The sequence below is a fragment of the Tamandua tetradactyla genome, chromosome 5 (assembly GCF_023851605.1).
Source record: "Tamandua tetradactyla isolate mTamTet1 chromosome 5, mTamTet1.pri, whole genome shotgun sequence".
In the NCBI taxonomy this organism is placed as follows: Eukaryota; Metazoa; Chordata; class Mammalia; order Pilosa; family Myrmecophagidae; genus Tamandua; species Tamandua tetradactyla.
In genome coordinates this window covers 83,926,926-83,939,138 of record NC_135331.1, presented here as the reverse complement: position 1 = coordinate 83,939,138, position 12,213 = coordinate 83,926,926, and the positions used below count along the sequence as shown (strand labels likewise).

The window sequence follows — 12,213 nt, the reverse complement described above, 5'->3', positions numbered from 1 at the left end:
TGTCTGGTTGTTTTATCTATAGAGGAGAGTGGTGTATTGAAGTCTCCTATTATTATTGTTCAAACATCTATCAATTCCTTCAGTTCTGTCAATGGTTGTCTAATGGACTTTGGAACTCCTTGATTGGGAACATAGACATTTATGACTATTACTTCTTCTTGGTGAATTGTCCCTTTTACTAATATATAGTGCCCGTCTTCATCTCTAATGATGTCTTTACATTTTAAGTCTATTTTGTCTGATATTAGTGTGGCTGATCCTACTTTTTTTTTGTTACAACTTGCATGGTACATCTTTTTCCATCTTTTCATGTTCAATTTATTTGTATCTTTGTGTCTAAGATGATTCTCTGCTAAGAAGTATATAACCAGATTATATCTCTTAATTATTTTGCCAATCTGTATCTTTTATTTGGTAAGTTTAGTCCATTAACATTCAAAGTTATTACTGTAAAGGCATTTCTTGAATCCATCTTATGTTTGGGATTTTACCAGTCAGATCCATATCTCTTTTTGCCCTCTTTCTCTTGTTATCCCTTTCCTTCAACTCTATGCCCTCCTCCATACCTACCCCCTACTCCTTTTTTTTTTCAGCCAGCTGAACTCCCTTTGGTATTTCTTGCAGGGCCAGTTTCTTATTGACAAATTCCCTCAGTGTTTATTTGTCTGTGAAAATTTTAATCTCTCCCTCACTTTAGGGTTAGGGTTAGATTTAAGGGTGGGGTTAGTGTTAAAATGATAAAGTCTGGAACCAGACTTTCTGAAATCATATCTGACCTCTCTACATTGACAGCTGTATGTATCCTGAAAATTACTTATTTCTCTCTAGCTCAAATTCTTCATTTGTAATAGTGAGATAATAATTAAAAATCCTACCTTGAAGTGTTATTGAGAAGAATAAATTAGATACCTTTGAAAAATGTTTAGCAGTGTGCCGTACATATCTTAACCCTAATTGACATTAGCTCTTTATTACTACAATTATTACTGCTGTTACATTAAATAACTATGAGCCTAACATTGCAATCAGAAAACATTTTTGGTCCTATTTCTCATGTTCTGTATTACTGATATTTCCCATTCTGCTGGGACTCTATAATTAACCTTCTCACTCATTATTCAATAAAAGTCCTACAGTCACTGTTAGTCACAAGATTAGTATCTCTTTAGTATTTCATATACTCAATCCAATGAAATAATCCAAAATACTGAACTTGATGCAAAATTGAGCTTCTCACTGCCTCCTAATTCAACCATATTCCAGGGTGGAAGTCTACAGAGAGTGTTGAGACCATTTCACACTTTATTTATTTACCAGCCTGGCAAATGTATGCAACATTTTCTAGGTTGTTTCTGGTACTTCTGGGGTCAAAGTGATGTAGTCAGGTGGTGAAAGAGCAAGAATGGTTATGTTGAACTAACAGAGTGACTTGCTTTGGCAACTTTGCCCTGGCCATGTTGGATATTTTACACTCATGAACAACTTGGAGATACTCTAAGACTGAGTATTTCTTTGGTAGCTGTTCTGAAATATTAAATGCATTTCTCTTGAATTTGGGAACAAGATAAGACAATTTATTATCAACACATCTGCTCAACATAGGCCTATAGCTCCTAGGCACCACAAAAATTCTAGAAGGAGAAATGAAAGTTTTAAAACTTGTAAAGGAACAAATAAAAACCTTCATTTATAGATAACATGATGTGTACATAGAAATTCAAAATAACCAATAAAGATGTGCTAGAACCTGTAAGTAAATTGTGTAAGATCACTACATACAAGTTTAATATATAAAACCAATTTTGTTTTTGTAAATAATAACCAGAACAAATTTAGCAATTAAATGAAAAAACACAATGTACAATAATGTCAAATATATCAAATGCATAGAAATAAATAATAAAAGAAGTACAAAACATTACATTAAAAACTATGCATCATATTTGAGAGCATTTTTGAAGAACTAAATAAGTGCAGGAAAGTGTCCTGCTCATGGATTTGAAGATGCAACCTTTTAAAGAAGACAGTTCTCTACTTGACCTGTATATTCAGTATAAGGGTGCACGGGTGGTTCAGTGGGTGAACGCTCGGCCTCCGTGCGGGAAACCGGGGTTCGATTCCAGACCATGCATCCCCCGCCCCAAAAGACATTAGAGTAGCCCAGTAAATCTGGAAAAGGAGAGTTAGAAAACTTAGACTATGGGATATAAAACTACCATAGAGCAACAGTAATTAATAGAGCTTTACATTATAAGCATGAATACATAGATTATTTGAACATATTCAAGGCTCTTACACATAAAAAGTCACCTAATTTATGACAAAGACACCACTGCAAATCCCTGGGGAAAGGATGTTTCTCATTTAATAGTGCTGGTTCAATTGGGTATCCATATGAATAAATGAACATTGATCTCTGCCTTATACATTATACAAAGCTTATTTTCCAAAGGATTATATAACTAAATGTGAAAGGTAAACAATAAAGCTTCCAGAATACATGATTGGCATTGTTTTTTATTTATTTTTTTCTTTTTGGTATGTGCAGGCTCCAGGTATTGAACACGAGTCTCCTGCTTGTTAGACGAGAATTCTACCACTGAGCTACCCTTGCACGGCCCATTGGCATTGACTTAAAAGATCTTGTTCTACTATAAGATTTAAAAAATTTCCATCCGTTATTTTATTGTTTCAGTATATCTACACTGGAATTCATTTTATTTATACTGATCAATTTTTATTATGTTTCTCAAATCCAAAGCTCTGTGACTGTATTAATTCTGGAAAAAACCTTAAGAATTATTTCTCTGAATATTACTTTAACACATTCTCTCAAAGAAATGGACAATGAATTCAATATATGTTTTTGAAGCTATCATTAGATAAATTTGAACCCTCTTTTTTAAATCTTTTATGACTCCAAACTCTTTTTCGTGTTTTTTATTTTTAATCACTTCATTTCTTTTTGCTCATTTTTTTGGAAATCTTTTAATTTATCTTTTAGTTTACTTATTCTATTATTCTTGCAAAACTTGCTTTTTAAAAAAGTCTCCTGAATAACCTATACATTGAGTTTTAAATTTCAAATACTATCCATTTGTGCATTTTTAGCTTAATTTTCAGATGTGTCTTTTTTACTAGAATATTAATCTTTTCATTTTGTTTGTAGTTCTTTTATTCATTGTATGATTTTAAAAAGGCACTTCAATGTCTCTGTCAGATTGTCATCTTATTTAACGAATCACATCACATGAGTCTCGCTGTAATCCAATACAACGGAAGAGGCAGAAATAATAATGAAATAATGAGTTTTTCAGTGTGACCTCTGATTAATACTAATTGAAGCCCTGAGTGGTTAACAAACCTCAGGGACTCCTCAATGGTCAAAGAACATTTAGATCTAGGTGGCTCTCCTCAATGTTTGGATACAATGTAATATTCAAACTAGTGAAACTCAGGGAATATGTGAGGATGGAATCTCAAATTGACTGAGTTTTCCATCATTCTGAGAAAAAAAAGCCATGAAAGGAAATAAATAGAATTTTTCAAAATTACAGAAACCTACATTTTTTTCCACAGCTGGTTTTGTTATGTGAGATTTCACTCCACTGTTATTTACAAGACTAATTTCATGTAACCTTATGTTCCAATATTTTTATTATTCAGGGAAAGTCCATTCACATGAGGACTTTCCTTATAATGAATTCTCTTTTTAGTTTTAATTTCTTGATTTGCTGTGTTACATATTGAACTGCCTCTCAGCAAGGAATTAATAATTGTGCCTCAAGAAATGAGGTGGGCTGTCTTTTTAAAAACATTTCTTAGAGCTGCCTTCATGGCTTTGTTTCTCAGGCTATAGATCATTGGGTTGAGTGTTGGGGGCACTACAGTATAAAACAGAGTCAGCAAAAAGTCTAAAGTGGTTGGAGAGTCAGAATGTGGCTTTAGAAACTCAAAGACACCAGTAGAGATAAATAATATGACAACAGATAGGTGGGGCAGGCACGTGGAAAAGGCCTTGGCTCTGCTTTCAGCAGATGGGATCCTCAGCACAGTAGAGAATATATGTGTGTAGGAGAGGCCTATAGAGATGAAGCAAAGAAAGGTCAGGAAGGACAGGAAGCCAATGACCCCCAGCTCACCGATATAGTCATTGGAACAAGAGAGTTTCAGGAGCTGGGGTACATCACAGAAGAACTGGTGGATGATATTGTCACCACAGAAGTGGATGGAGAAAGTAGCTGATGTATGCATGGCACCAGCCATGATCCCACTGATCCAGACAGCTAAGACTCTGTGAACACACGTCCTGATATCCATGATGATTTCATAGTGCAGTGGGAGGCAGATGGCCATGTAGCGATCATAGGACATCACTGTGAGCATGGCCATCTCAGCAGAACCACAGAGAGTGAATGCAAAACACTGCAATACACATTCCCAGAAGGAAATACTGCCACTATGGGCAAAAGAGTTGTAAATGCATCTTGGTACAGTCACGGAAATATAGCATAGATCCAAAAAGGAGAGATGTTTCAGGAAGAAATACATTGGTGATGAAAGACTCTGATCTTTGGAAGTGGCAATGATAATGAGAATATTGCCACTTAAAGCCACTAGGAATAAGACTAAGAATAGAGAAGCGTATAAAATTTCTAGATCAGGTTTGCCAGGAAATCCCATGAGTAGAAACCAACTAATTTTTGTGAAATTAGCCATCTTCCTTCTCAATTTCCAAGAATGATGTTGCCTGTAATACAAAATTGCAATCAATAGAAAAAAAAATTTTGCTAAACCACTTAGTGATGGTAAGGCATGAAGTCAGGATCATCAATTCATCATTACCTAATGTCAATGTGAAGTAACTTGGTTTCCTGATCATTATGTTGAGGAAATTTTAGATGATGTTGCCTCAGGCATAAGGGAGATTGGATGAGGTAGATTATAAATGCTAATGTCACCATTTCAATAAAAGAAAAAGAAATATATATGCCATCTAAATTTTCATATACATTAATATTCCATTCAGTAATCACACATATATGAAGATATTTCTGAGTTGCTTAATTTTTTCATTAGTCTTTCATTCTAGCTATTCACATAATACTACAGCATATATAGTATATCAATAGTGTCTATTCACAGTTACGCTATGCAAAAGATCTTTACCTTTAAAATAGAAAATCAGATAAACTGATCTTAAAAATGCTAAGTTCCATTAGAAAAATATCATAAGGCCAGGACTTACCTGGGGTACTTTAAAAAAGGAATTAAAATGACTAATTAAAACATCAAAAATTATTTATCCTAATTCCTAAGTAAATATAATAGAAAACAACAACAACATAAATTTTTGTACTAATCAAGTTAGTAAGGATTCAAAAATAAAATACTCAAAGCGATTGAGTATAGAGTAAGTTAAGAGCTAAAAAATGCAGTTATGATGGTCAGTTTGTGTATACTTTCTGAAAAATATCAACTCATTGAATAGAAAGAAGCCTTAAAGCAGTCTGTAGTTTAAACCAATCATCCCCATGCTAAATATTTTAATTAAATCATCCAAATAATCGGTCTTTAAGAAAAAACATGTTCATTTAGCAATATTGCAGTAGCAAACAAATGGAAAAATGTTAAAATTTTCAACTGAAGAATGTTGAATTAATTTTTTACATGAGAACATTCTAAGTGACTTTGAAAGTTATGATTTTGACACATTTTTCATGAAATAGGATAATGACTACAATTTCGGTTTGAATGAAAGTACAATATAGTATATATGCTGTATGTAAATAAATAGAATAACCATATAATAAAGAGTCTAAGAAAATATACTACCTGACAAGAGTTAATTATTTCTAGGTGATTTAAATGTTTATTATTATCCTGACCCCCAGAGATAGATGGGAAACTGACACCCTCCCCCTTTTGTTCCTCAGCACTAAATCCAGGGATGTGCCTGTTATAGATTAAGCAGCTGTAATGTACTGTGTCTTATATTCTGTAATGTACTAAGTAATAATATTGTAAATTAAGTCTGAGATTGATGGTAAGAATCTGGTCCAGAAGATGTAGACCCAACACATGTATAGTTTATCTTATGTAAAAATTGGTTCAGCCTCATAGCATGTGTGTGTGTGTGCATGTGTGCACAGACATTGATCACAGACATTGAGGAGACATTTCATGTTTCTGCAGATTATAATGGCATATATACCGAGACATTTCCCTTATGCCTGTAACTCACTAGGTGAGATATTAAGGGATTCTAGGTTTCATGTGCATGTGTCAGGGAGAATGTTGCTGATTTTCCTCTCATGTAGACTAACAGAATGGACTTCATTCTGTGTGTATGTTAGTACTGTTTGATTTATCCTCAAGTGTCCATCTATATTTGGTGTTTCCATTAATTCATGCGTACTATTTATTAACATTATTTAATATAGTGGCCATATAGTGGAATTGTATAGTTTTTTCTTCATCATGCTTTTCTTTATGCTCCTTTTATCTCTCTTGAACAAATAAATAAATAAATATATTATATATCATCTTCATTGATCTATGTGAAAATAGCCTTACTATTTATGTGATATAAATACTTATCTAACCCTTATTTCATTGACTAGTGTCACACCTATCTTTGATACTTTGGGGTAGAAGGAGGAATATTTTTTAAAAAACGGCTTTGAGTGTGTCATTGGTTGGTACCTGACATATCAAAAATTATTTTTCTTTACAAGATAGTAGGTTCAAAAGCCTAATCACGCTTTCTTTCTAAGAAGATAGAAAAGGGTCACTTTTCTTCCTTTTTGAAATTCCAAATTTCCTTTAGCTTCCAATTTTGAGTGTTGATCCAGGATTTTACATTAATTTTGCTTTCTAAAATCTCACTGTTTCTTTCTGCTCAATTTATTCACTGTCTTTATCAAAAAAGTCAGTCAAATATCTATGGCTCTATCTTAGTTTTAGGTGGATATTGAATTTTTTTTTAAAAGACAGTCTTATACAAGGAAGTTAATGATTTTTTTTTTACCATTTATTTTTGGTTGTATATCCTTTTCTTTATTTTTCTCAAAATATCAACCATAGCTTGACATTCCAGGATTTTCTTGAATTTCATATACATTAGGATTTCTGCCTAAGAAATAGAGGAGACCAGAAAGCTGAATGACTGGAGTGACAGGAAGGATGTTCTACTTGCTTCTTATAGCCATAATGAACTTAGAACCTTTCTCTTTGGAATCTTTATTGATCTTTATTTTATGAAGATGAAAAATATCATTTTGATGGTATTTTAATACTTTGAACCATCTTAAGTTGTTTTTTTTTCACTTTTCTACTCTGAACAATTTATCTGTGATCTCTAATATGGGAAAGTTTTCACATCTCTTATAAGCCACTTACAAAGATATATGGTACATCAAATGATGTCTTCCTATGATCTATTCACCCTGGACTTCTTCTTTGATAGTTGTACTCCACAACAAATTCCTGGAATGTAAGTTTACAACTTTCTCACAGAGTCCATATTTTTATTTAAACAGTCATCAACTCATTAGTTCTTTTATTTCAACTTTTATGAGCTAAATGACAATGCAAAATTTTATCCCACTAAATCAAACTCTATAATTAATTGACTTCCCATTATTCAGAATAATCTTTTCTTTTAGAGTCCAGGAAAACTCACCTAGGAATATCTAGGAACTTCCTCCTTAGACTTAGGGAGAGACTTTCAATGTGAGCAGCTACCACTTGGCAAGAGGTTCAGATCTCTGCAATCCAGCCACTTTTAGTAAAATCCAGTCTATGGAGAAGAGAAATGAAGTCATTTGAATCATTCTTTGGCCACTGGAGGTTAGGCTATGTAGTTCTTCAGGTATGAGCAGAGAGGTCCCTGAGCACTCTGGGTATTTGGGACTCCTTGTAAACATCCTGGGATCCAAAGTTGCAATTAAATGGACTTTTCCTGTAGAATATTTTTCTGTTAATTATCACACCTATTTTATTGGAATTTCAGTTTAATTGTGTTCATTGGACCAAATTATTTTAAAAGCATTGTAATTGTACTGTCTGCATATATTTAAAGTGTATGCTCTGAAACCCATGAAGCTATCACTGCAATCAAGATAAGAAACATGTCTATCCTCTCCCCATAGTTTTCTAATGCCTCTTTATAGTCCCTCCTTCCCTCCTCTGCCATCATCTCTAAGGAAACCACTTTCTGTCGCTATAGATTAGTTTACATTTACAAGAATTTTATGTGGATAGAATCATAGAGTTTGCACCTATTTTTTGTTTGTTTGTTTCTTTTTAGGTGCATGGTCCAGGAATCGAACCCAGGTCTCCCACATGGAAGGCGAGCATTCTACCACTGAACCACCCTTGCACCCTGCACCTAATTTTATCTGACTACTTTTCTTCAGAGTAATTATTTTTAGATTCATATTGCTGCATCAATAGTTCATTTCTCTTCATTGCTGAGTAGATTCTATTGTACGGATATGCCACAATTTGTTTCTCCTTTCACCCATTGATGGATATTTGGGTTGTTTCTAGTTTATGACTATTACATCTAAAGATGTTCTGAACACTCAAAGTCAATTCTTTTTATACACATATGATTTCATTTTCCTTAAGTAGATAGCTAGGAATTGAATAGCTGGGTCAAATTTCAAGGGTATTTTGAACTCTTTAAGAAATTGCCCAAATGTTTTCCTAAGTAGTTGTATGGTTTTACAGTCTTAGCTGGAGTGTATGAGAGTTCCAGTTACTCAAAATCCTTGCAAATACTTGATGTGACTTTCTATTTTAATTTAGCCATTCTTAGAGGCACATAGTAGTATCTCATTGTGGCTTTCATTTGCATTTCACTAATGGCTAAACCTATTGAGCGCTTTTTCATGTGCTTACTTGTCACCTGTATATCTTCTCTGATGAAAAATTCTATCCAAATATTTTGCCCATTTTTTAATGTGTTATTTGTATTATATTGTTGGGTTTTGAGAGTCCTTTATATTTTCTAGTAAGATGTCTTTTTTATGGTATAATTCACATAACATAAAATTTCAAATAGCATAAAATACACAATTTTAAAGTGTAAAATGATTTTTAGATTATTAACATGATTGTAGTCATCACCACTGTTCAACTCCATAACATTTCCATCACCTCAAATATAAACTCTGAACCCTCTAGCAGTCACTCAAAATCCTCCCACTTGATTTTACCTGGCAATGACTAAAATACTTTTTTGTATCTATGAAATTATATGTATGGAATAAATCATACATTATGTGGTCTTTGGTGTCTTACTTTCACCAAGCATAATATTTTTAAAGTTAATCCATGCCATGTTTTAACATGTATCAGTACTCCATTCTTTTTAATGGCTGAATAATATTCCATTGTTTGATCTATTACAATACTACATTTTGTGTATCCATCCATCAGTTGATGGACATTTGCATGGCTTCCACTTCTGGGGTATTGTGAATAATGCTGGTATGTACATTCATGTACTTCTTTGTGGGAAGATACATTTTAAGTACCCTAGCATAGGTACCTAGAACTGGAATTTCTGGGTTACACAGTAAATCTATGTTTAATAGGATCTGTTCTAATCCTTTGTTCAATTTTAATTGGGTTATTTGTCTTTTTTATTGTTGAATTATAAGAATTCTTTATAAATTTTGGATACTATTCCCTTATCATATATATTATTTGCAAATATTATCTCCCATTCTTTGGGTTCTCTTTTCATGGTCTTGATAGTGTTTCATGCACAACATTTGGCAGTTTTTATAAAGTCCAATTTATGTATTTTTATTTGGTCACTTGTGATTTTGATGCCATATTTAAGAAATTGTTGCCTAATACACAGGCATGAAGATTTATGCTTATCCTTTCTCTAAGAGATTTATAGTTTTACCTTTTACATTTAGGTCTTTGATCCATTATGAGTTAATTTTTGTATATCGTGTGAGGTAGCAATTCAGTTCCATTCATTTAAGTGTGGATTTCCATTGTTCCAGCATCATTTGTTGAAAATACTCTTTACCTCATTTGAATGTTTTTGACACTTTTGTCAAAAATCAACAGACTATACAAGTAAGAGTTTATTACACTTTACATTCAATTCCATTATTTAGAAAGCTACCCTATGCCAGTCCCCACTGTTTTGACACTATGGCTTTGAAGTAAGTATTGAAATCAGGAAATGTGAGTCCTTCAACTTTGTTCTTCCTGTTCAAGATAGTTTTGTCCATTCTGAGTGCTGTGCATTTCCGTATGACTTTTAGGATCAGCTTGTTAATTTATGCAAAGCCAGTAATTGTAATTTTGACAAAGATTGTAATGAATCTACAGATATATTTGGGGAGTACTGCCATCTTTATAATATTATGTCTTTAAATCTATGAATATGAGTTATCTTCCCATTTATTTAGGTCTTTTAAATTTCTCATGAAAGTTTTGTAGTTTTTAATGAACAAGTCTTATATTTCATTGGTTAAATTTATTTCTAAGTTTTTAGTCTTTTTGATGTTATTGTAAATGGGTTTTTTTTTTAATTCTAATTTTGGATTGTCCATAGTGAGTGTATAGAAATACAACTAATTTTTAGATGTTAATCTCATATTCTGCAACTTTGCTGAGTTCATTTGTTAACTCTTATAGTTGTTTTATTGATTTTTAAAGATTTGATAATTGTCAAATCATGACATCAGCAAATAGAGATAGCTTTACTTCTTCCTTTCCAATTTGAACACCTTTTATTTGCTTTTCTTGACTAATTGCCTAATTGACATGGCTACAACCTCCATTACTATGTTGAATATAAGTGACAAAGATGAAATCTTTCTCTTTTTCTTGGTATTAAGGAGAAATCTTTCCATCTTTTACCATTATTTTTTCCTGTGCTTTATGTCTTTTTGCTCTTGGATTCCTCTATTACTTCATAATTTATGTTAAATATGTATTTTCTGGTATACCATTTAAATTAATTTTTTCCTTTTGCAAATTTTTGAATTATTTTCTATGTTGTCCCTGTGAGGATTATCATTACGCATCATAATTTTTAAACAATCTCTTTGTGTTAATAACAACAAATTTCTATTGTCTTCAAAATCTTTACTCCTATATAACTCCATTTTCCACTCGTATTTATGTTGATTTTGTCATGAATGACATATTTATAAATGTGTTTCCATCAACATGGACTTATAATTTTTGCTTTATGTCTTTAAAGTCAAATAAGAAAAAAAGAAGCCACACACGGAAAATACACATATACTTTGTTTATATTTAGCTATGTAGTTAAATTAATGGAGCTCTTTTTTTCTTCATGTGCATTTGAAGTATTCTCTAATGTCTTTCATCAAAATGAAAAAATATGTTTATGTTTTTTATTGGGCAGTTTTTCTAGTGATGACTCTCAGTTTTGATTATCTGGGAATATACTGATTTGTCCTTAGCTTTTAAATGAAAATTTCCCATATACAGAATTCGTGGTTGACAAATTGTTTTTCATCACTTTGAATATGTCATCCCACTGCCTTCTGGCCTCCATGTTTGTTTGTTTGTCTTTAACTTTTTATTGTAGTAACTTTTACACAGCTCAAAATTTCCCACTTAATCACTTTCTAATGTACAATTCAGTGGTATAAATTATATTCACAATATTGTGCCACCATTACAACATCCATTATCCAATTTTTTTTCAACACCTCAAATGCCTTCTCCTCACTCCCTACCTCCCAATAACATGTAATCTATCATCTGTCTGTATGAATTTGCTTATTCCATGTATTTCATATAAACAAGGCTGAAGCAAGGTAAAATAGGGCATCAAGGCTGTGGTCCCTGGTTCCTATCCAGCTCCAAAAGAGTAACGCACAGCTGCAAACTTCTTAGGACAAAAATTTCTCCTACAGCCCTGAAACTTCCCCAAAGCCATAAAGTCTGTAAAACCATGGACCTGAAACAGACTCTTAGTTAATGACAGAAAGCACGGGGTCAGAAAAATTGTTAAACATCTGACCCCAAACAAATTTTGAATGTACAATATAGCTCCACAAACCTGATGATTATCTCCTCCTGAAACAAAGAAGACACCCAGATTTAAAAGATTGAGGTGGAAAATCACTGTTGCAAAATTTCCCCAGAAAAAAGCTTCAACAAAATTCAGGGTTTGCCTTCACATTTTCTCTCCCTGAATTC

The 12,213-nt window shown here is 32.7% G+C and overlaps 1 protein-coding gene across 1 annotated transcript; it reads right to left on the bottom strand.

Annotated features, from left to right (window-relative positions):
• Positions 1-3,783: 3,783 nt before the first annotated feature.
• On the bottom strand, positions 3,784-4,719 carry LOC143683177 (olfactory receptor 14J1-like). The gene has a single exon (XM_077159395.1). It carries the CDS (start codon positions 4,717-4,719, stop codon positions 3,784-3,786), a length of 936 nt encoding a protein of 311 aa, XP_077015510.1.
• Between the last annotated feature and the right edge of the window lie 7,494 nt (positions 4,720-12,213).

What these genes read in the sequence shown, in the direction of transcription:
- LOC143683177 (XM_077159395.1), bottom strand. Translation starts at nt 4,719, where the DNA reads ATGGCTAATTTCACAAAAATTAGTTGGTTTCTACTCATGGGATTTCCT.